Here is a 25,794-nt window from a genome sequence, read left to right as displayed (position 1 = left end):
GGGATTTCTAAGGGAAAAGGGTACTTGTATCAATCCATTTTTCTATGAAATACTTACTATGGTTCTTGTGGGGAAGAGCACAGCCCAAGATACCAAAGGGATCTAATTTTATTCACCACTGTGTAATTCCAGTTTTATGTTTGTATAATTCCATTTAAATGAATCAGTGTGACCCCAAATTGCATTGCAGGGCAATGATTACATTTTATACCAAGATAGGATGACTTAGTGCCCACTCAGGTAATTAAATTGCTGGGCATAATCATTACCAAGAGTCACAATGCCCACTTATCAGAAGAAAGGCACTTAAAATCTTACCTTTTTAAAAAATTACATTTCCTTAAAAACCAGGTGCAAAGTAGGTACTTTCAATAAACTGTTATGTCACTTGCTGTGTAGACAGCCTAGTCTGGATGAATTGAAATATTGGACAATTGCAAAAGGTTTCTACCCTTGATTCACTTCCCTGAACGTCAAAGGGCATAGTAGATTATCAAGTGGTCATATTTTGTCCTGTCATGCTACTTGATGTCATTTGAAAACCAAGTTGATTTTTTTACCTTTTAGTTTGAAAAAATCTTACTTTGAAAATATTTAGACTAAATCAAAATGTTGATCACAGTAAGGGTATGTCTATATGTACAGCACTGCAGTGGTGCAGCTGTACCGATTTTAAAAAACCCTACCCGCAAGCTGCATCAGCACATAAATGCTTATGTTGTAACTTATGTCGCTCAGGTGTGGTGGAATATTCACACCCCATGAGCGACTCAACTTCTGGTGACATAGGCTATAGTGTAGACATAGCCTAAAATAAATTTACATTTAGCCTTTCCCTCATGTAGGGTATATTATCAGAGAATCTGAGAACTGATTCCTTTTTAATGAACATTAAGATTATGAATTTAAAAATGAGCTGTTGTTGACTTTTTTTCTTGAATATTTGCGAAATGGTCTTATTTTCTGTGATAAGGAGAAAATAGAAAACCAACTTCTGATGAATCCTTAACTTTCTTTTATTATGGTAACTAACAGTTGACTATCTTTTTAACAGTTTTTAGAGTAGGGTTTTATAGTTTGAGAATTCTGAATGCCCAGCTGTAAAATTAAGTACAAAAATATTGAACAGCACAATCACTACCTCAGTACTTCTGAATACAACAGCAGTCCACAAAAAGGGATTCTGAGTGTAGATAATTCAATTTTAAAGGTTATAGCCATTTACAAGTGTTTTATTATCATTAATAGGTAAAATTTTCAAGTCCTTTCAGTTATGTCACAAGTAGTCTTTTTTTCCTTCCTCTTTACAGACTGAAATCTTTTCCACGTAGACTTGTATATCTTCAGCAAGGGGGTGAGGCCAGCTGGATCTGTAGAGGCTGCAGAGACCATAAGAAAATCAGGGAAGGGGAGGAAGGAACACCTGTTGAGGGGATCTCCTTATTCCTTCTCCATACTTTTCCCCACATACAAATGTTGTTTTGGGGGAGATCTGGGGAGAAACACCTTCCACCCCCTGAACTTCCTCCAAAAGTAAAAGAGTGACAGAGGGAGCTGAAGAAGAGCACCTGAGCCTCTCTCCACTTGAATTTTCTGCACCCACTGTGCTCTAGGAGAAACACCCACCACGCACCTGAGAATGGAACTGACAGCTGGAAGGGTTGAGAAAGGCACTCGTGGTAGCCCTGTAATAGGAATATAGGGGATGAGTATTCCCTGCCAAAAAGTTGAAAGGGGAAAGTAATACGGGGGAGTCTGATAACCTGTCCCTGAGCACTGAACAGGCTTCTCCTCATGCTACCTGCAGATGGGCCAAACTGCTCACTCCAGGCAGTCCAGAGATCCACCACTGAAAGGAGGGAAGTAGATCTGTTCTTTCCTGTGCCCTCTATTCATTCTTGGATGAGTGAATCTCCCTGGTCTGAGAGAGCTCCCAGGGAGTCAGTTGCTCTTCCTTCCTCTTCCCCCTTTTCCTAGGGCTGCTGCAACTTCTGCTATCCCACCTGTCCTTGTTCCTGGAGATGATCTGCAGGTCTATCGCAGGGTCCACTGGCAAAAAGAAGGGCCTCAGCTGGGGGGCCCAAAATTATATAGGAAAATAACTGGCTATTTACTTGCCCTGATTCTCACTTCTATGAAAAATGACCTCAGTGAGTAAAGCTGCACTTCAATATTTCTATATTTTCTAGGGTTAAAGAGAAAAGCTTCTCCTGTTAATACTTGACTTCTTGGATCCTACAAATAAACTGTTTTTTTCAGCAGTTTCCAGTTCTTAACAGACTAAAAACACAGGCTGTGCCCTTATACTCAAAGGAAGAAAAGTTCACATTTTGCCTTCATCTTTTGCGGGTCTGGATAGTAAGTAAAAAGAGTTCTTACTCTGTGTGGTTCCCTTCTTAAATGTGGTTAGTCATAACTAGATTTTGTTTTTGAATGAGATAGATGGATAGAAAAACATTGTGCAGGTAAGAAAGAAGTATGTTTTGGTAGAAGTAAAAGCATCCTGTCAAAGCAACCGTACACCCCAGTTTATCAATTCCACCTCAGATCACCGCTCAGCTTAAGACACAGCACTTAGATTTGTTTGTAGTGAAATCAGGTATTAATTTTTGTAATAAAGCATAGAGATTCAAGTAGTGACAGGCAGAAGTATTAGAAACAAATGGTTACATATAAAATAAAATCATAATATGCATTTTAGAGCCTAGATTTAATTAATGAGGTACTCTCCTGTCTACTGGATTATTGCTCACTCAAAATCCATGTCTCTTTGCACTCTGAGAAATCACTCAGCTGTGATTACAGGTTAAAAAGGGAGTTTGTTTTGTCATGCAAATTAGTCAACACTCAACTGACTGGAGCATTCAACCAAATAGACTCTCAACTACTATTCCAATGGCATGCAAATTCCTGAACAGGAAGATGCTGTCATAAAAATATATGATGCTGTAATTTTTCTCTGTTACACCAGAGTAAACTCCATGAAAGTTTCTGGAAATACATTAGATTTACACTGGCTTAATAGAGTAGAATTAGATCCACAGGTGCAAGGGGTTACAAGGGGAAGGACTGACTAACAACAACCCTGAAAGTGAAAAAAAAAAAAAAAAGTTAAGCATGCATTATTCTAGGGGTGACCAACCTGTGGCTCTTCAGAAGTTAATATGCAGCTCCTTGCATAGGCAGCGACTCCGGGGCTGGAGCCAACTTTCCAATATGCCAGGGGGGTGTTCACTGCTCAACCCCGGGCTCTGCCACAGGCCCTGCCCCCACTTCACCCATTCCCATCCTCTCCCCTGAGTTCGCCATGCCCTTGGTCCTCCCCACCCCCCCAGAGCCTCCTGCACGCCACGAAACAGCTGATTGGGAGGTGGGGGAGGGAGAGGGAGGTGCTGATCGGCAGGGCTGCTGGTGGGTGGGAGGCGCTGGGAGTGGGGCGGAAACTGATGGGGGGCTGCTGATGTATTACTGTGGCTTTTTGGCAATGTACATTGCTAAATTCTGGCTCCTTCTCAGGCTCAGGTTGGCCATCCCTGCATTATTCACTTCTCAATTAAACCATGTTGCTCCAGTTTAGAATGTAAGTAAATTTATGGTATCCATCCCTGTCACAAAGCCAAGAGCTGGGGAAATCTGAATAATCTTTGGTTTATCTCAGCCCTTGTGGCACCCTATGACCCAGGGGCCCCTTGGTGCCAACTGGCAGAAGGCACAGGGTGTGCATAGTGTTTTATCGGGATCCCCTGAATGAGATACCTGCATAATAATTCATCAAAGGGTGGCATGTGAGGTCTCTACCAAGAGCCAGTAGCCTACTGGTCTTCATAATCATTGTGAAATCTTAGTATGGATAATATTTAAGGAGTTATGTATCTAAAGGTCTTAGAGTTAAGGCAGGTCACTAGGTGTTGACACATTTAAGAGATTTTCCTTTCAGGCAAAAGGTAACTGACACCTATCTTCCTGTCTGGCCATTTGTGCATTGGGTATTGTATGTCTCATGCTGTATGCTATTTTCATATTGAATCAGGTGCAAATGAGAAATTGTGAAATCTACAAGAGAAAAAATCTATAGGATGAAACAAACAGCAGAGGTTGTCCTGTTTATAAATAAAGACAACTAATTGGTCTGGTATAAAACTCCTGCGTGATCTAATTACTTTTTCCATCTGGGTAACATTTTCTTCTATGCTATGCTACAAAGGAATTTTGCTTTTTCGAAACATTGCTTATTTGCTTTATAATGCAATAGACTTTACACCCCATTATTTTGGGTCCTTCAGCACCCTTTATGGGCACTGTTAGGCCAGGTCTACACTATTCACTTATGTTGGTATAACTACATCACTCTTTGGTGTGAAAAATCTATACCCCTGAGCAACATGGTTATACTGACCTAACCCTTTGAGTAGGCTGTGCTATGTTGATGTGTGGGCTTCTACTGTTGACATAGCTGCCACCTCTCACAGAAGTGGAATATCTACGCTGATGGGAGAAGCCTTCCTGTCAGTGGAGTTAGCATCATCATTGAAGCTGTACAGTGGCACTCCTGCAGTGTTTGTGTAGACCTACCTCAGCTGCTTGGTGCGTAAGGGCCAAGGTGAAAGGTTCTGCATTTCTCCTTCTGAGCACTGTTGTCTCAGGTTGCATTATTTTAGGCTGCATAATCATTAGCTCAAAATGTCACTTGCTTTTCTGAGGCATTTTCATCTCCTGCCAGCTCCTCAGCACTGTCAGATGAGAAACTCCTACTCCAAGTCTTTCGTAGACTTTTCCTCATAGCCAGTATGTGATGTAAGATCATTCCAGTTGGTTGCCATAGAACCTGAAGAATGTTTTTTTGTGCCTGTCCAAATGTAGATGCATTTTCTATTGCATCTACAAACATGGATGCTCGTTTTGTGAACTATTTATAGCAAGACTGAATGCTCCCAAACTCATTTGGGAACTGGAAGCCCAAACAAATACAGGTTTGGTTTTCTGACTCTGTGTGTTTTAAAGAGTGAATAAGAGATAACTGGGGCTCCTGAATCATCTGAGTGAGATTGTAGTCTCAAATTATATCTCTCATTGTGAAATAACCTGGAAGACTTAAAAGGGAGCATTGCAAATTCTGCAAGGAGTGTGAAGGTATACCAAGTGATGCCTCTTAAATGACTTATGTCTCTGTGAGAGGCTATTAATGAGTTTTCTTGTAAGACGTAGGCTTAGATAAGGAAAAGTAATCCATTTTCATTGATTTTTGAAGTTATATATAGATCTCCTGTTATATATAGAATACATTTTACCTTTTGTAATATGCATATGGTACAATTTTTGTTTAAAAACCTGTGTATGTACGTAACCCATAGTGTTTTATGTTAGACTTAAATATAAGCTAGTTTTATAACTAGTTCCTATTTCCTGTTCATTGAAAACAGTGATCAAATGGTCTAATGGGACTGTAACATCATAGAGGCATCAGGAAGAAAACCCCTGAGTATTTCATTCAAACAAAATAGAATATTTTTAGCAGCAGTGTAATAAACTGAAATTTCCCTCCAACTGAAACATTAACATTCTCTTGTTATGGCTAAGAGGGATCAAAGGTACTTTGGTTTCAAGAAAGCGCGTACAGAATACTTGTAAAACAGCAACACTGTAAAATGCATTTTAAATCTAAAACACTGGAAACATGATCATAGTTAACCTTTTACTTCCGTATCTGCTGCAGCTTTAAAAACTAATTATCTGGGGGAAGAAGGGAGGTGGCCAGAAAAAGAAAATTCATGAATTTTAATTTTTTTAACATCAGAAATGGTTAGGAATGTTCTATCTAATAGAGATATTAATCCATCTCTCTCTCTCCTTGGTGCACCTAGTCTACTTCATTTTCTCTCAGGAACAATTTTTCCCATTCAAATGTTTACAGTATAGTACATACACAAAAACTATGTTAAAAGAACGTTAAATTTGCAAAGTCAAGCACTCCAAAGTTAGGAAATTAATGAATTTAGGTTGCGTGTACATTTTTAATTCCACTCCCCTCCCCACAATGCATATGCATTATGACAGTCTTTAAATACATGATCACATACTATTTTTTCCACAGGACCCCTTCCTTATTCAGTGCACAGGATGAACCTGCTCTAGGTATGAATCAGGAGTGTGGAGTCTGTCCGTAGGACACCTGCCTCATTTGTTGCAGAAGCTGGAAAACATGGAGTGAATGAGGCAGGGAACTGCAGGAACAGAAAGGCCAGTGTAATGTTTAGGTCAGTTGAATGCTGTTGTGGAGAATTGGATTCTGTCTCTGCCTCGGTCATAGAGTTCCTGATTAAATATCACTTGGCTCTCGATAAGCCCTCAAGGTTGAGTTGTAAGAGTCGGAGTGTGAGCCTGATGGCACTATGAGAACGTTGATCCATTGCCGCACATACTGCCTCCACTGTGCCAATGCTAAGAGGGAATTAAACATCATAATAAATGGCCAGAGGCTGAAGCATACCCAGTTTACTTAGGCGTGATCCTTGACGAAGCATACAAAAGCCACCTGAGCAAGATAGTAGCCAACCTTCTTAGCAAACTGTCAGGTTCTTTATGGGGAGCGGATGTTCCAATCTTGCCATCTTGCCATTTCTTACTCAATAGCAGAGTACTGTGCACCAATATGGAGTCTCTCAGCAAACACCAAACTTGCTGACATAGAACTCAACAATGTGCATCATCATAGGAACTCTCCAGCCAACTCATCTTTCATGGCTTCCATTGCTGAGCCACATTGCTGCTCCTCAAATCAGGAGGGAGATTGCAGCTAGCAACCCAAGCTTGTCCTTGTTCAACGATCTTTTTAGTCCACCAGCTACACATCTTCCATCATGACACCCACTGTGGTGAAGGCTGCCATGACGGGACATGACAGTTGAGTCCCTGTGGCGGGAAGACTGGTGCTTAACATCAACCACCAATCAGTTCCTCGTCACAGACCCTATTGTATGCCTGCCCGGTTTCAACCTGCCAGGTCATCAGTGGACCCTTCTTAACCGATTCCATACTGGGCAAGGCTGTTGTGCAGCCAACCAGCACCATTGGGGTCTTCAAGACAATCCAAGTGCAGTGCAGTGCAGATAAAACAGTGATACACATTGTCAAGTTTCAAAGTAGCAGCCGTGTCAGTCTGTATTCGCAAAAAGAAAAGGAGTACTTGTGGCACCTTAGAGACTAACCAATTTATTTGAGCATAAGCTTTCGTGACTACAGCTCAGATAAAGTGAGCTGTAGCTCACGAAAGCTTATGCTCAAATAAATTGGTTAGTCTCTAAGGTGCCATAAGTACTCCTTTTCCTTTTACACATTGTCAAGGAGTCCCCAGTAAGCAAATTCAGCCGTGGGCTCCAAGAGCTCCACTTGGCCACTAAAAACACTGTTGCTTGTCTCGGCAAATATGCAAATGCTAAATAAATAGAATTTCTGTGTGATGTTGGGCAAGTCACTTAAATCAAACTTTTCACAGGTAGTCATGAATGGTATGTTTTTCATTTTTTAGGTGCCTGATTTGAGATCATAGAGTCTGATTTGCAGAAGTGCTGAGCGCTTGAGGCTAAGCTGGGTGAATAATGGATTTTATTTTGCTGGCAGTTCTGAAAAATAAAAAAAAGCTTCATTTCAGGTCAAACAAACAATTTTTTTTCAAAACTTTCAGTGAATAAAAGTCAGAAATATTTTGAGTTGGGTCAAAGAAAATGTTTTGTTCAGCCTGACTTCAAAATTCTCATTTTGATTTTGGGCATTTTAACAAGAGCAACGGATGACGAGTTTCCAAAAATGGCAAGGGGAGGAGATAAAGGTAGTGCCATCCTTATGACTTATAGTTCAGTGGTTAGGGCACACACTTGGGATGTGGAAGACACAGGTTAAGTTTCCTCCTCTGTCTGATGTGGAGAAGGGATTTGAACTTACATTGAAGGAGAGTGCTCTAACCACTGATCTACAAGATAGTCTTATGTGGGTCTTTCTCAGTCTCTCCTATGAGAGCTGTTCTACTTTTTATATATAAGTAATCACTGGAGCAGGACATAAGAATGGCCATACTGGATCAGACCAAAGGTCCATCCAGCCCCCATCCTGTCTACCGACAATGCCAGGTGCCCCAGAGGGAGTAAACCTAACAGGTAATGATCAAGTGATCTCTCTCCTACCATCCATCTCCACCCTCTGACAAACAGAGGCTAGGGACACCATTCTTACCCATCCTGGCTAATAGCCATTAATGGACTTAACCTCCATGAACTTATCCAGTTCTCTTATAAACCCTGTTATAGTCCTAGCCTTCACAACCTCCTCAGGCAAGGAGTTCCACAGGCTGACTGTGCACTGAGTGAAGAACTTGCTTTTATTTGTTTTAAACCTGCTGCCCATTAATTTCATTTGGTGGCCCTAGTTCTTATATTATGGGAACAAGTAAATAACTTTTCCTTATTCACTTTCTCCACACCACTCATGATTTTATATACCTCTATCATATCCCCCCTTAGTCTCCTCTTTTCCAAGCTGAAAAGTCCTAGCATCTTTAATCTCTCCTCATATGGAACCCGTTCCAAACCCCTAATCATTTTAGTTGCCTTTTTCTGAACCTTTTCTAATGCCAGTATATCTTTTTTGAGATGAGGGGACTACATCTGTGGGCAGTATTCAAGAATGAATTTCCTACATCCTAGGTGAATTGTAAAGTACTCAAACACTGTAGTTATGAGCTCCATAGGAAAGTCAATAAGGAAGTTAATAATTCTGTATCCAGAGTAGGGTTTGAGTACTGGCCAGTAACTGAAGCATGGAGCCACACATTGAATGAGGAGAAAACAAAATATTGAAAAGATGCACATTCATTGAGCATCTTTTGTTATTAAATGAGCCAGGGTTTTTGTGGGAAAAAAATGTGTGATCTGTAGTTAGTCTGTATTCTGATACATTCACACCAGGGGGCTGAATTACAGTTGCACAGGCAAACCATATTCTGGCAATTCCTGACTTTTGAGTGCTTGACTTTGCAAATTTAACTTAATATGCAAAAACTTAGCAACCTTTTAACTAAGCTTTGTGTGCATAACTTCCTATATTTTTATCAAGAAAAACGAACTGGGGGGGGGGGGGAAATCGATCATGTAGAGTCACATTGACATTCATGTGGCTCATCAGCAGGGTTAGAACCTTTGTATCTGCAGCACAGACTTCTCCTTCTTGAGCTAACTGAGAAGCTGATAGCAGTAGATTGTCATCCTTTGTGTGGGCCAGGCAATACAGGGAGAGGAGACATGCTTTTCTAGTGATTGTCACAGACATTTGCTGACAGCAAAGGAATATTGAGACTCAGGAATTGGGTTCAAATCCAGGTTCTATGGGGAGTGTGTTCTAGTGGTGAGAACCACCTGACCCTTTCTTCCTCTGTTACTTCTACTCTGTCCCCATCCCAGCTCTGTTTTTTTTTTCCTTGTCCTAATCTCCATTCCCCCAAGTTTATTGATTTCAGTTTCCACCCATCCTTCTCGAGAGATTGTCACTTCCAGTCTGGTTCTTGTTCCCTCTGCATTCGAGTCAAGCAACTTCCTCCTCCAAGCTGCCTGAATTGCAGCGGGCATTTTGTTCACAGGAGTGACAGTTTCCCTGTTCGCAATTCCTGTGCTTGGAGCCATAGCATCTCACTGCAGCCAGGAGCAGCAATTGCAGGAATAGTCTTATTCAACCGCAGCAGCCCTAAATTTGAGCATGATCGGTGCAGAGAATCTGTGAAGAATTTATATGTCAAACAAGTATCTACTGCAAATGTGCAGGCTGAGATTTTTCAAAAGCTTATAACTTGACCACATTTAGACAGTTTTTCACACAAATGGGAAAAGACACATCCCTAATACTGTGATCCCCAGACAAATTTTAGTTCCCTGCTCCAAAGCATGTGTTGCTAGAGCTCAATATAACAGTTGTGAGATTTTTATTTTTTTTAAAAGAGCAATACACTGTGTTTTTCCCTAATCTCACTTTCAGAAATGGCTGAACAGCTTTTGCTGAAATTTAAAAAATAAAAAATGAGCCTTAGACAAACACATGACATGGAAAATTTCAGTTTGACAAAGTCAGAAGCAACTGTAAATGGGAAATGTTGGATTGACAGCATTACTAGCACCACCTAAATCATATGAATTAGTGGTGATAACTGGTTGTATATTTTCTAAGAAGTTTCTTTTAAAAAAATATTTACAAAATTGTTTTACTGATACTCAGTTTATATGGGAAGACCAGTGAAATTGTGGGCCTTGATCCTGCAAACATTTAGTCATGTGTTTTAATTTCAAGCACATGAGCAATCCCACTGGAAATCATGGAGTGGGACTACTCGCCTGCTTACAGCTAAGCATGGTGTGTGAGTTTGCTCCCCAGGGCCCCAATCTTACATTCACTACTTATCTGATTGCATGAATCAGTTGCTTATTGCTAGCCATGGGCAACTATAAAAATGTAGGCTCCTAATTGCTCAACTGTCAGATTAATACTTAATTATTAAAATTAAGGCTTTGCTTACAGTGATGTCATTTTAGCATATCAAAATCATCATCTTGGCAAGGCATCTGCAGATATATCAGAATTGGGTTACACCCACCTCTTGGCTGCAGAATGCAGGGCTTCAGTTCTTAGAATTTAATTACATTATATGGATGATGTAGCTAGTTTCCCAGCTGGTGCATCATCTGTTTGACACAACTGTGAGTATAATAAATTTGTTGATACTTATAGACCACAGAATAAGTTTCCAAAATTCATAGCTCTTGAACTACAAAACACTGTTTCCTCTCCAGACAGAGAAAACATTTCATAACTACAACAAAACTGTAAAAACTTGGCTATGATGAAATTTATTACAGTTTTATAATTACCCAGAATTAAACTTTCCTCCCAACATCACCAAGTCTTCAACTGTGGATTGTTCACCAACTTATTTAAAGTAAGCAATATAATGCAAGATCACTGGATATATTGAAATTTATGTACTATGTAAAATTTGTTTTGCTGGTCTTGAAAACAGGTTTGCTTTATACTTTATTATAGCAAACTGGAGTTTTCTGTAGTGTAAGATGCAAATAAAATTGAAATTCTATGTGCAGTTTGCATTCTTCATAGACTTGAAATGTTCACTGTAGTATTTGTAACAATTTCAGTAAAATTAATTCATATCTGTATTCAATTTTGCATTATAAAATAATGTAGTTGTGTTTTAGCTCCCCGGTTGGAAATTAACACAAACTTACAAAAGCAAGAAAATCCAAAGTCATAATTACCATTCTATCCTGAAGTCTGACCGCAGTGGCTAGATATTGCAACTCATAATGAATGTATTGTAGGCTTACTGTGGCCTCTGATAAAGAACCAGATGAACTGTAATATCTGAAACAATGGGGTGATTTAAAGGTAGAATGCCCACTCCATTTTCTTTGCCTGTGATCTTTTAAAATCGTAGTCTGTGTACTACCGGCAAGGCATTTACCTAATATAATGTTGTAAAATTACAGAAACAAAACAGACTCAAAAATACTGATTTTTATATATATATATACACACACACACACACACTCTTAATTTAAAATATTTGAGTATGAAATTAAAACTATATAGGGCACATCAGTGTTCTAAAGTTATTCAAACATAATATATTGCTGCTGCTTTCTAGATTTTCAATGAGTTTTGAAATGCTAGATTTGTCTGTATAGCCCCACTGATCAAAGACACTGGTTTGTTCTAAAGAATATTTTAAAATTAAAATATGCATCAGGATTGATGATTTGTCACCATTCAGCCAGTGCTGTTTGAAACAACACTAGCATTATTTGATGGTAATGTTGACAGGCCCTTAACTATAAATGTGCTGCCAAGCAGTGCTATGATAGCTCAGAACGATAAATATTTAAGATCTTTTCCAGCTACCTTAATTTATTCTGTTCACTGTCAATATTTAGAGTTTGCTGGGTTGTTTGTGACATGGTTGTTGCTGACCTAATTGTTAATGTCTGTATTCTAAAAATCAAAATTGTTACTTTTCTTATTGGTGTTAAAATCTAGATATGCCAAGTAAGGTATTTGGATTGAAAGGTTGTTTTTTGTTTTGTTTTTTCAAATAAAACTTCATTGGGCACTGGTTTGAGCTGGATATTCATATTTAAATTAGAGCAACAAAACAAACCCCCAAATTTTATAGAAGTAAGCAGATGGAAGATTAAAAGGAGCAAAGTAAAAGCAGTAAGAAATACATTGAACTGGATAGTTTATGATTATGAATGCAGTACATTTGCAGTCTGAACAAAACAAAAATGTACGATTTAAAAGCTGGAAAGTAAAATCAGGTTAACTTAGTTCTCTCTCAGAAAAATACTGAATAAACTGTTTTGGTTAGTGGTTCACTAAAATAATACCATGTTTTAATGTGATTTCTGCAGGTTTTTATTCATGAAATTGTCTTCTCTGTAGATGTTGGATATGTTTTGTCAGACTGAAACAGTTTTATTCATATTTTCTGTGCCGTAGGGTAAATTTACCCATACTATTTAGATTCATTGGGAGAACACTAATTGGAAACATCCTTGTTTTTAAAATGTCTGATATGGTAGAACCTATGGAAAGATAATTCTACTACATTCTGTGACCTGCATCCCTGAATACAATAATACCTGTATTAAAACACTGTATCACTCACTGTATTAAAACATCTTTTGTTTATTTGCTAAAGAAACCTACAGCAATGGAGGCTATGTATAAATTTTAGCCAATTCCTAATAAGTTTGCTTTGACGTTGTGTAAAAACTATCAATCCAGATGTACAGCTCACAGACTAGTTTTTTTCAGTTTTAAGCATCTGCCATGATTATCCTTCAACGCATTTATGCTCTGTTGTAAGGCTGTCGGATACAGCTTTGACTTGCTTCATTCCTATTAACATCGGAGATTACCATGCCTCAATTCAGATCAAAGTCTCTCTCTCCTTTGTGTTGTAGTTTGCCTCTTGGATCATTGCTGTGACCATATTATTATTCTACATTTACATGTTACTCTTTGTCTTTACATTCTGCACTGCATTTTTGTTGTTAAGGAGATGATGCCATGATCTGCTGCAAACTTCATCCATTTGTCAGGTTGAGTTTGCCTCTTTGAAATGTGATACAGATATCATTTCCCATAATTTTATGAAATCTAGAACAAAACCAAAAATGCCAATTGTTTGATTGTTGAGTTGGGGCTCTCAGGTTGGCAACTCCTATTGAGACCCTCTCCTAATGAAAGGAATGTGGATGCTGTATTGACATAGATCTTTGTCAGTGGATTTATTCTCAGGTTTCACAACTACAATATCATTCTGTCAACTAGAATATTTCTGGAATATTGTCTGGCTGCTACATTTTTTTAATAAGAGACTTGGAATGCTTGATTAATACTTTAATTTTTCCAAGACTTGACAACTAAAGGCTTTTTTGTGGGTGCGCCTGATTAAATCTTTGTCTGTTATCCAGTAGCTGCTAACATTGGTGCCCTCACCCCATTAAATTGTGTATTAATTTTCAAACTCTCAAGGTATTTAATGGCTGTATTTTTCTTCATCCGAAGAAACTTTTAATGCCCTATATCCTAGACTGTCCATTGATGAATCAAGTGACAATATAAAATATTTATTAGTAATCATGCTTTGGGACTTTTAAAGCTTTTAATACTTTTTTGTTAGATTTGGTTTTTAATAATAATAATCCTTTTATAAAGTGTCTTGAGGATTCATTATAAATGAAATTTGCATTTGAAAGATGTGTTCTAGTAATGGCTGCTTTTAAATTTCTCAAATGAAGAGCAAAGAACTAATACATTTTTGTTGGGACTGTTTAATTTCAGATTACTTAGTGCACAGTTAAATATTCCTACAATTTCTTTCCATTTTTAATTCTCTTTATAATTTGTTTTTTTGGGGAAATGAAACTGTGCTGTTTGATATTAAGACAGATGGATTCATAAAAGCTACTTACATACATTCTCTTTCTGAGGAGAAATGAATCTAATATTGTCTGTGGTTGATAGTGCAAATGTGACATTAATGTATTAATTTCCTTTGTAATAAGCAGTTAGATGTTAAAAGCTTTCTGAAAACGTGACTCAGGCATTGCTTATTTAGCTACTGATTTATTTTGAATAGGTCTTCCTCTTCAATTGAATGTGTCTAGTTACATGAACCAAAGCCCTCAGATTTTATGTAAATCCAGTAGTCTGTGTCACTTCCCATGACATCCGGATTCAATCTATTGGGAAATATACATGCTCTTGAACTGCTTTTTTCAGATTCCTTATATATGCTGATCACAGCACTTGCTGAGTAGGAGCTATAGCTAAAAATAACTAAATGGATTTCTCTCTCCCTCTCTCTGTCTGTCTTGCTGTAGGATGACGTAGCTTTGCCAAGGATTTAGCAGCTAAGCAGAAAATGAGCTTAACATCCTGGTTTTTGGTGAGCAGTGGAGGCACCCGCCACAGGCTGCCACGAGAGATGATTTTTGTTGGAAGAGATGACTGTGAGCTGATGTTGCAGGTAATTGCATCAGCCTTCCATGTGTAACTGTTCAAAATTTGGATTTAATACACTAGATTTATATTCCTGTTGAGAATTAAATTTGCCAATTGTTCACTTTTTTTGGAGTCTCCATTTCTAGATCTTGCCAGCAGTTTTAATTGATCTAATCTTTTGCATTCCTCATGCAGCAAAATGGTTAATATGAATGTGCTGCTGTTTGTAGCTTCTGAATAGTGATTGTTAAGGCTACGATTCCGTCACGGAGGTCACAGAATCCGTGACTTCCAAAGACATCCGTGACTTCAGCCAGCACTTCAGGTTGCAGGGGGGACCCCCACCACCCCAAGGACTCCTACCTCTGCTTTTGGGGTGTTGCAACTGTTACCCGAATAGCTTCCTCTCTTAGGCCCTGAGCTTCCAAACATGCATGTGATTAATTTTATTATCACAAATAGTCGTTTTAGCTGCAGAGGGATTACTAATGGTAATAAAGTTTAAGCATATATGTGTATTCAGAATCTGGGCCTGAAGCTCTTTGTGAGTATCTTACTTGATTTTCCTGATAGTATTTAAAAGGAGGGTTAGTCAGAATTTCTTTTTAAATATAAAGCAGAGATATTACTTTTTATTTATTACGACTACTCTCTTAAACTCTCTACTGCATTTTGTCCAAAAACAGTAAAAGACAAGGCTAGCTATTACAATGGGAATGTACTTGGTTTAGACTGAATGTATATGAGATTTGTATTTATTCAATAAAACAGTAGTTTTTAATGCAGCCATTAATGGCCATATCAAAATCTCCAGTGCAAAAAGCACTTCCGAAAACCTATCTTGTATGTGTAGTCATTACTGAGCAATACTACCAGTAAGTTACATTCTGGCTTTTTCATACCTCATAAAGAACCCATTGTGTACGCTAATGGCAGATATGTGTGCCCTACTTTATCTTGTATAAAAGGCTGTTGTAAGAAGAGATTTTTCTGAGAGGGGGAAGGGATGTTAGAACATTGTAAAGGGTAGGGCCCTGGGTGATTTACGAGATAAGTAACAGGACAAGATTCTTGCCCAGAAGAATTTATAATCTAATTTGTTTGCAGTAAAATAAATTAGTAAGGAGATACAGGCTGCAGCATGCAGTGTCTTCAGTGTGCTGATAATTGACTGCTTTGCTATTTAATTTTATACAGCTGATGTAGTAGTATGAATGACCCAGTGTCTGAATGAAATTGGGGATTGAATGAGGCTGATGGTCAACCAAGATAAAAGTGAAGTAATGCTTGTAAATTTGGAGAAGCAACTGGAAATATTGTCGATTATTACAGAATCCTGGATTAAGGAAGTGTCTCTACCATTTGTAACAGAGGCTTGCTGTTTAATGGTGGTGCTGTTCAGTGTTTTTTAGCTACATTTAGATGCTCAGGTCACGGTTTATTGACTGAGTGCTATATTCTTTTCTTCAGGAAGATGAAAAATGTGATATATAGTTGATTATACTTTGTGACCTATATTACTGTAATTCTTCATGGCTTTACACCTTGGAACCATCTAGAAGGCAAATTTGGTGCAGAATGCAGTCATCAGTTTATTAAGCAGGGTCATGCAGAGAATCTGTTGGATTGATGTTCATAATCTGCACTGGTTGCTTGTAGGTTTCCTAGGGGGTATTTAACCTGAGTTTAGAACATGGATGAATGAGAGACCACCTTTATGCTCAGCAGAGGTGCTTTCACAGATTTTTCTGGTTTAGCTAGGAGGAGCTGCTGGAAGGGTGCTCTCCATGAGTGTCCACCCACAGGGGGAGTCTTTCTTTAACACTTGGGAGACAGGTGATATGAGTAAGGCTACATTTTAGTCACGGGAGTGACGGACAGGTCACGGGCGGTAAACAAAAATTCACAGCTCATGATTTGTCCATAACTTTTACTAAAAAATATCCGTGACTAAAACTTGGGGCGCACTGGCTGCTGCATAAGTCACAGAAAGTCATGGAATCCGTGACTTCCTTGACCTCCATGACAAACTCGCAGCCTTAGATATAAGTTTTATTTCAACACACACACACTTTCTCTCTCTCTCTCTCTCCCCCCTCCCCCATCACCTTTCTCCCAAATGATTGGTTATTATTATGGTGGACCATCATTGAGTTGCATGATCAATTATATAGTATTTAAAGTTTCTGTCTTTAATGTTCCAAAAATACTTGTTTAGTCATTCTTAATTTATATGGTGAGGTAATAGAGTTTTTCTTATTCTTATTTTATGAGTGAATTGATACCAGTGAAAAATTCAAAACAAGATTGCTACATGAGATTGGTTTAATTTTAAATATAATTAATGATTTATGGAATTATCTATATCTGGAAATCAATACAAAAAACATTTTCATTCAGAACGTTGTAGTGGAGGGTTAATACAAAGCTCACTGCAACGGAAACATGTGTAGCCCTATACCTATTTTAAAAGAACATTAACAGTTAAGACATTGAAACAGTTCCTCTCTGTCAAATAATTTTTATTCACTCACAATTTCCACTTCCAATTTACGTTGTCCAAGCACTTGAAAAATTTCTACGGTAATTGTTGTTCCTGCATATATTTTAATATTTCTGCCCACACATCAGTTTTTCTTTAGTCTCCTGAAAAATATACTTAAGCAAGGGAGACCTTTCTGGTGTTACATATCAGTGTTTTGCTCAAAAAAGTGGGCTAACTAAACACTTAAAAGTTTTTAGAAGTGTCACTGGCCTTCAAATCGTTTTCTGTCTGCTGTACACTCCTGATGGTAATTGGTTTGTGTTTTATCTCTTGTCACGGGCAATGTTCCCTGTTTGTTCTCTGTCATACATCTTACCAATAAAGAAAAATATGGAGTTTCAGCTTGCTAGAATGAGACCCATGTTTTATTTCTAGTAACTTAATCCTAAAATCCATCTCTGTTTGTACCTTTTCTTTTGATATTTTTTATCACTGTGAATAATAGTGAGTAAACCAAGTTACATTAACTCTATTATTTTAGATTAATTGCACAGTAGAAGGTCACTAAATTTATAAATTTCAAAGTTTTGTTTAGGACTAAACATGAGGGGAGAATTTTTAATGTTATTTCTAAAACATGAGTAGGAGAGGTGGTGCTCACTCCTGCAAGGTGTTGAGCTCTCCAACACTTTTTATCTTGAGAACCATATAAAGTAACCTTATCGTCACTGATTATTTCAGTCTGTCTTCTAGAGCTGACTTTCCTTGTTATGTATACCTTCTGTTGTTGCTATGTATCTTTGTCCATCTCTATGGACTGCATGTAACACAACAGTTGCTATAACTATTAACCATTCAAAGTTCATTTTGATAGTCTGCTTATAAATTACTTTGATGACAGCATTAAACTTGGGTCAGCCCGAGGTTTCATTCCAAGGATACTTTTTAGGCAATACACCTTATGTGGCAAAAATACTATATTAAGGTACATATATTTTTATATTTTGCTAATTGAACTCTGTAGCATATACCAATAATTAGACATCTTAGCTTTACTGTCTGAAGTATCTGTGCAATCCTCTGAAGAATTCATGTTTCTCTGATTTCAGTCAGAGCCACTGGTTCACAGAGTTGATTCTAAGAAAATTCCATTATCCCTTCAAGTACAAAAGAGCAGTACTGTTCTCTGTTGTCTACTCCTTACCTCTCTTCCCCTGTCCCTCCATTTCATTAATGTATTGGAGGGTTGGGTTTTTTTGTTTCACAACACTTTTCAGTTAGTAGGATTTGAACAGCTCTCTGTATTTGACAATCAAACATGAGATTTAAGGTACATATTATACATCTTTATTTGTAAATCAGCAGCCTATACTTTGATCACAGAATTGTAAATATTTTATTAGCTTTTTTGTTCTGTATTTAAAAGAGGAGAAGTAGCAGTAGTGATTGTCTGGAAAACATTGCTTTATTTTTTTACTTGTTTTAGGAGACTAGAAGTATAAACAATAAATGCTGCATACCTGTTTTAGGGTTGCTTCATCTTTGCAGTGAAATTTTATAGGCTAAAATAGTGTGTTCAATACAATTATGATTAAAAAAATTGCACAAATTTTTGCACAGAGCATGTTAGTTAAAATTCTTCGAAGAGTATGGTTGTTTGTTCAATCAATCAATATTCAATACAGAACAGTTTTTTTTAATTCCTTTTTACTTAAAAATACAGTACCAGTCTCTGTTAATTGTAGCTGCTTCCAGACTATAATTATTGATGGGTTATGGAGCCTTTTGTTGAAAGGTTGCTAGTTCAAATCCAGTCTATGTGGGTAGTAATAAAGTCATCATCTGACTATTTAGAAGGCTTTGTGAAGTGTCTGGATGAAGCCATTTCCTTTCCTCATGGAAAAACTTCAAACGTAACACAAACCACTACCATAAATGACACATAAGCACATTGGTGGAGCAATACCAAGCAGCTTGTCCTGATGCTGCCCATCTTACTCTGTGGATAAAGAGCTTTAGACTCCAGGATTTTCCAGAGTGGCGTGTTTTCTAGTGCAAAATTGACTTATTTTTAAAAATGTCTGAGGAGAGGAGGAAAAGAATTGACAATAGATCAGAAAAACTGTAATCTTTAAGATTTGAATTTACTGCTTGAAATCAACATTTTCTTTATTTAATTTGTGCATCAGGAAACATGGTGGGCTAGTACTGTGGCTGTGATTTTTTTTTGTCCTGAGTTTGGAAACAGATGCAAACTTAGGAAAAGGATGTCAAGAATAAAAGGTTTCCCTTTCTAACAGGGAGTTCTTAAAGTTGAGCTTAGGGTCCCTACACAATTTTCTGTTTAAAAAAAAAATTAATCTGTCTTGTTTATTGGCATACAGGTTACTTTAATGATAAAGTCTTGTTACACTTGGTGAAACTTGATATGGGAGCTCAAAAGCACTTCTGTCATTTCCTTTCTTTCTCCCTCTTTTGGCAAAATTATAATTGTTGCTGCACTGTGACTGTGTATCTTGCTGCTTTACCTCATTACCCATTCTGTAACTTGTATATGGATGCCAATTTTTGTACTATTACTGCTTTTGTGCTTGTATATCAGTCAGGTTTTCTTCTTTGGTATTTCTCATGTGACATGAATTATATCTGTTGCAGAAAATGGATTAACACAGTTCTGCTTCGAATTCATGATCAGATTTGTGTTAATTCAGTGGTATGTTCTGCTCTCAGGTGTACTGGCACATTGCTGTTGGGACTGTCTTGCATAGCAAGTTTAAGAATCACTTTGAAAAAACAATGTGCTAAGCCAAAGTGATAAGTGTGAAACCCAAAAGCATGGGAGTGTGACCTTTCTTGCTGAAAATCAATGCTGTCAGAGTAGCTGGATGTGCTGTTGTTTCTTCAGGAGCTGTGGAGACAGTTAACATATTTCACACTATCTTGTACAGTCTAGCATGTAGGAAAATTGAGATTTAGAGTGGAAAGAGAGCCAACTCTATCTTGCCAGCTTTTTTGAAAAAAAATTCACTGCTTATTATCTAAAATGAGATACTTCTACCTTTTTCAAACCTTTTATAAAACTGTTTCAATATTGCCATTTATTTAGAAAGCTGCTTACTGAATTTTAACTCTTTTGTAATAATATACCTTGTAGTTCTTAGTGTTACCATAGGACACTAAAGATATTTACAAGCCTATTTTCTAAAGTGGTCCTCCATGTTCAGAAAAGTAATTATTACTCTGAAAAGGTGGATTGTGCAGTATTGCAACAGGTTATTTTCATGCAGTATTTTCTATGCTTACTGTATGATAAGAGAGTATCTTTAGAATTGTTTGAAAGAACACATAGTTGAAGCCCAGGGAATTTATCAAAGAGGAGAAATAGTATTATTCATTAGGAAACTGAGCAGATCTGAAGTGTCAGACAAACTTAAAGTTGAGATTTGAATACTCATAGGACTTCCTCCAGAGAGAGACCAGAATTTCAGATGTTGAAATAGGGACGAGCCAGGAATGAGGTAGAGAGACTATAGTAACAGAAGAGAGTGGAGAAATCAATAGAAGAGACGTTCCAATTGAAGGCAAGCATCAAGAACTCATATGGGGAGGAAGGCTAGGGGAAAGAAAACATGAAAGCAGGAGCAATGTTGAAAAAGAAATGGTGAGATTTGAACAGTGGGGAACTTGGAGGTAACAAAAGTGAAGACCCAACAGTTCGTCATGAAGATCAGATTAACAGTGACATAGATGTTGAATATGGGGGTCCAACCAGAGATGAAAAGTCAAATAAATTTTAAAAAGTGGGAGGCAGTGGAGTCAGCCTGTTCATCAATGTGGAATTTAAAGTCACTTCTGCTGGGAGTAGAGAATTGAACAGAGAAAGTCATAGAAGTGGAGGATGGTCCATAGGGACAGGAGATAATAGCCACTTAGGGCTTATCTACACTTACCGGGGGATTGACACAGGGCGAAGGATGCATTGGCGGTCGAGAAGACCTGTTAAATCGACCAATGCACAGCTACAGACTAGGGACCGAATGGCTAGGCAGCAGTTCTGCGGAAAAGGACCTAGGGGTGACAGTGGACGAGAAGCTGGATATGAGTCAGCAGTGTGCCCTTGTTGCCAAGAAGGCCAATGGCATTTTGGGATGTATAAGTAGGGGCATAGCGAGCAGATCGAGGGACGTGATCGTTCCCCTCTATTCGACATTGGTGAGGCCTCATCTGGAGTACTGTGTCCAGTTTTGGGCCCCACACTTCAAGAAGGATGTGGATAAATTGGAGAGAGTCCAGCGAAGGGCAACAAAAATGATTAGGGGACTGGAACACATGACTCATGAGGAGAGGCTGAGGGAGCTGGGATTGTTTAGCCTGAAGAAGAGAAGAATGAGGGGGGATTTGATAGCTGCTTTCAACTACCTGAAAGGGGGTTCCTAAGAGGATGGCTCTAGACTGTTCTCAATGGTAGCAGATGACAGAACGAGGAGTAATGGTCTCAAGTTGCAGTGGAGGAGGTTTAGATTGGATATTAGGAAAAACTTTTTCACTAAGAGGGTGGTGAAACACTGGAATGCGTTACCTAGGGAGGTGGTAGAATCTCCTTCCTTAGAGGTTTTTAAGGTCAGGCTTGACAAAGCCCTGGCTGGGATGATTTAACTGGGAATTGGTCCTGCTTTGAGCAGGGGGTTGGACTAGATGACCTCCTGAGGTCCCTTCCAACCCTGATATTCTATGATTCTATGACCACAGATCGCTTTCCTGTAGACTTTTGTACTCCACCGGATCGAGAAGAGTAAGGGGAGTTGACGGCATTTGTTGAACTGACATAACTGAGGGGAAGTTTACTGAAAACCTTTGGAAAGCATTTGGATCATTTTGACTTCCCGATCATGAACAGCAGGCATTTGTCACTCCCATCAGTGTTAGCACAGATGAGCACATATACCCTGTCCTTTGAAGCTTTCTTTCCTTCTAGCTTTTCATTTTTTTTCTACATGTCCTCCGTCACAGAGTTTCACTGGACTTAGGCATTCCTTGTCAAACACATTCCAATAATATAATTCTAGCAGGTTTCCATAACTCTTTGTACACATCCTGTACATATATCATTCAAGAATATAATGATCAGTGAGTTTAGTATTCCAATGATATCTGACATGCCACTTATTGTGTATGTTATGTATCATGACAACAGTATATCAGGTGTAGCGAGAACATCAGGCCTGGCAGGAGTTGCTGACACAAAGTGAATCACCAGTGGACCTCTATCACACACCCCTTGTTTGTTTCAGTAGATTGTGGAATTGTGTTAGCTTATTGCTACCATCCCAAATCTCAGTGGATATGTTCATTCTCAAGAGTTATATACCTTAAGTTGCAAAATTTCTTGTAATTGCTATTTTTTCTACCCCATGCCTTCAGGAATCCCAGTGTAGTGTCCACTGTCTTCAAAAATCCTCATAATAATTTGTGGTAGTATACAATGAAAGTAAAGCATTAATAAGAGTTTACCATTGTCTGTCTCTTTCCAATCTGATATGTAAAATATTTGGCTTTCTGTATTCTGAACCACCATAATGAGTGAATTGAATTTTGTATCTGAAATATAATGTTTTGTCTCCAACTGCTCAAATGGAGTATTTAAAACTGTTGGGAGATGGTTGTTGGTTATTGCTAGAATAGGTTGTGCTACCAAGACAGTATTTCATCGTCCCTGGCTTCTGCTATCACTTGCACATGGTGTGTTTATTCTTGTATCTCACACCACGTTACAGATCTGATACACACTTTTGTAATTTAGCAGTTTTCTGTAGGGTAAATGGTGTGAGGTGAGGTTTTAATGCTTGGAGGTATGGGAGTTGGGGCTTCACAGCCCTATAGCATTGCATGTTCTATCTGCCAAAACTTTCATGCCTCCTAAAAGTAATTTTGAACTTTTAATTAGTTTGAACTTTTAATTTAATTTTACAATACATTCCACTATTATACTAAGTTCATCTTCCATGTATTTACTTTGTAGTGCAAGCAAGCAGAAGCCAGGGCACTCATGGTTTGAAGCAAGTTCTGTTTAGTATACTTACATGGCTTGCATTCTTGCATGACTGTAATAGCCCATGGGTAAAAAATAATAATGACTTTTTGTTGTGCATATATAGTTCTTTGTGCAGGTCCTTCCATTATTCTCTAAATGCAAAGAATGTGGGCAAAACACGATAAAAACCACTATTAAATGCCAATTTCTTTATCTTCTCTGTTAACTGATCATAGATATTATAGAAGCCTTGCTAAAAATAGAAAAGGAGTACTTGTGGCACCTTAGAGACTAACCAATTTATTAGAGCATAAGCTTTCGTGAGCTACAGCTCACTTCCTCAGATGCATATCGTGGAAACTGCAGCAGGCTTTATATATACACAGAGAATATGAAACAATACCTATTCCCACCCCACTGTCCTGCTGGTAATAGCTTATCTAAAGTGATCATCAGGTGGGCCATTTCCAGCACAAATCCAGGTTTTCTCACCCTCCACCCCCCCCCCACACAAATTCACTCTCCTGCTGGTGATAGCCCATCCAAAGTGACAACTCTTTACACAATGTGCATGACAATCAAGTTGGGCTATTTCCTGCACAAATCCAGGTTTTCTCACATCCCCCCCACCCCCATACACACACAAACTCACTCTCCTGCTGGTAATAGCTCATCCAAACTGACCACTCTTCAAGTTAAAATCCAAGTTAAACCAGAACATCTGGGGGGGAGGGGGGTAGGAAAAAACAAGAGGAAACAGGCTACCTTGCATAATGACTTAGCCACTCCCAGTCTCTATTCAAGCCTAAATGAATAGTATCCAATTTGCAAATGAATTCCAATTCAGCAGTTTCTCGCTGGAGTCTGGATTTGAAGTTTTTTTGTTTTAAGATAGCGACCTTCATGTCTGTGATTGCGTGACCAGAGAGATTGAAGTGTTCTCCGACTGGTTTATGAATGTTATAATTCTTGACATCTGATTTGTGTCCATTTATTCTTTTACGTAGAGACTGTCCAGTTTGACCAATGTACATGGCAGAGGGGCATTGCTGGCACATGATGGCATATATCACATTGGTGGATGTGCAGGTGAACGAGCCTCTGATAGTGTGGCTGATGTTATTAGGCCCTGTGATGGTGTCCCCTGAATAGATATGTGGGCACAATTGGCAACGGGCTTTGTTGCAAGGATAAGTTCCTGGGTTAGTGGTTCTGTTGTGTGGTATGTGGTTGTATACTTTATAAAAGGGGGGGAAAGGAATAAAGTAGAGGATTAAATTTTAGATCTGTGCCTAATCACTGTTCTTTTAACAGATGTTTTATTCAAGTCTGTGGATGCAGACTTGCCCTAAAGTGGATTTTTATGTAAGGTATACAAAAGCACTAGTGTTTATAACTTTGTATTTGAGATAAATCTAATCTTGAATACTACAGTATGTAACTTTACTCCTGTGTAAATACTGCATGTTTTAAAAAAATATATTTTTTTATTTTTATAAATCAGCATTGTGAGAAAGCCCATTGTTTCCAGGTCGTAGAATCACCCAGAAGGTGAAAAATTCTGAATTGTTGACAATACTGTCCATATGAGATAATTTTGATGCTCATATTTGAGATCCATTATTCCAGCCAAAAATAACTTTTTTTTTCTTTGTGTGCACACATTCTTATTTTGTACCAATTTTTACCACTTTTCTGTGGGCAAATGTTGTTGGAATTGGGGGTTTTACATCCTGAACACTTCCTTTCCAATTCAGATTCATTTAGAATACTGGATAATTTCTAGAAAAATTGGATAGACCTTTTTTCTGAATATCATACAAAGGTATATAAAACAAGATAATTTAATTCCCATTTTCCAACAAAGTCCTACCTTTTCAACCTGAGAGCCACATGTTATTTTGAAAGGATCCAGAGGCTGCAATTAGTACTTTGGGGCAGATTCTATGTTCTGTTCTGCTCTCTTTGTACTCCTCAAGTGGTACAAGGAGAGCAGAAAGTTGGAGGACATAGAACTGTTGTTGCTGGTTCCTGCTTCCACACATTCTCAATGAACAACATAGGCAGAGGGTATCATAGGCTGGGGAGGCTAAGCCTCCCGAAACCCAGACGGTGTCCCTGCCCGTGCTCCTTCCCAAGGCCATGCCCTTGCTCCCCCTCTCCCCTGAAGCTGGTGGGGGCTCAGCTCCAGCCAGTGACCTGAGGCTCGGGCCTGCTGGCGGCTCAGTGCTGGGGCTGACGCTCGGGGGGGTCTTGGCCAGCTGGCATCTCAGGGCTCCTCTGGCCACAGGGGATGGGGGGAATACTCAGGACTCAGTTAGGCCCAGGGGGTGCTCGGGTGGAGCCAGTGGGCTAGCCTTCCTGAAGAGGGGGTTCACCCTCCGCCCATGAAGAACGGTGGGGAGAAGAAATAGGAGTGTAATGCCAGCTGGGGACCACCAGAATGCAAACAACGTTATGTCACAAAATGTATTTGTGCTCACTGTTGGGAAATTATGACTCCTATATTGTTGTGTGTGGCAGACTTGCTGCCATTGCAAACCATTACAGTACTGAATTCCAAGACTGGTTGTTTGCCTCTGGAAGGTGAAGAAGACAAAGCAAGCTGTTTTTTGAGAAGATGCAGCTGTGTATTCCACTTCAGTGTGTGTGTGCTCCCAGTTCACTGGAGCCAGAGAAATTTACCTAGCAGTACCCGTAGAGAGGTGGCGTTCATGCC

The 25,794-nt window shown here is 38.7% G+C and overlaps 1 protein-coding gene across 10 annotated transcripts in view; it reads left to right on the top strand.

The window, feature by feature from the left end:
- The window catches only part of CEP170 (centrosomal protein 170), a 181,855-nt gene that overhangs the window by 20,230 nt on the left and 135,831 nt on the right, over positions 1-25,794 (top strand). For all 10 annotated transcript variants that reach the window (XM_073338241.1, XM_073338248.1, XM_073338240.1 and 7 more), the window contains exon 2: positions 14,439-14,584. In XM_073338241.1, the coding sequence (XP_073194342.1) occupies positions 14,480-14,584 (105 nt within the window). In that variant the 5' untranslated portion in view covers positions 14,439-14,479. The remainder of the gene's footprint in view (positions 1-14,438; positions 14,585-25,794) is intronic.

The sequence above is a fragment of the Lepidochelys kempii genome, chromosome 3 (assembly GCF_965140265.1).
Source record: "Lepidochelys kempii isolate rLepKem1 chromosome 3, rLepKem1.hap2, whole genome shotgun sequence".
Classification (NCBI taxonomy): domain Eukaryota; kingdom Metazoa; phylum Chordata; order Testudines; family Cheloniidae; genus Lepidochelys; species Lepidochelys kempii.
Note: the sequence above shows the minus strand (reverse complement) of the source record. Positions and strands in the feature narration are given on the sequence as shown.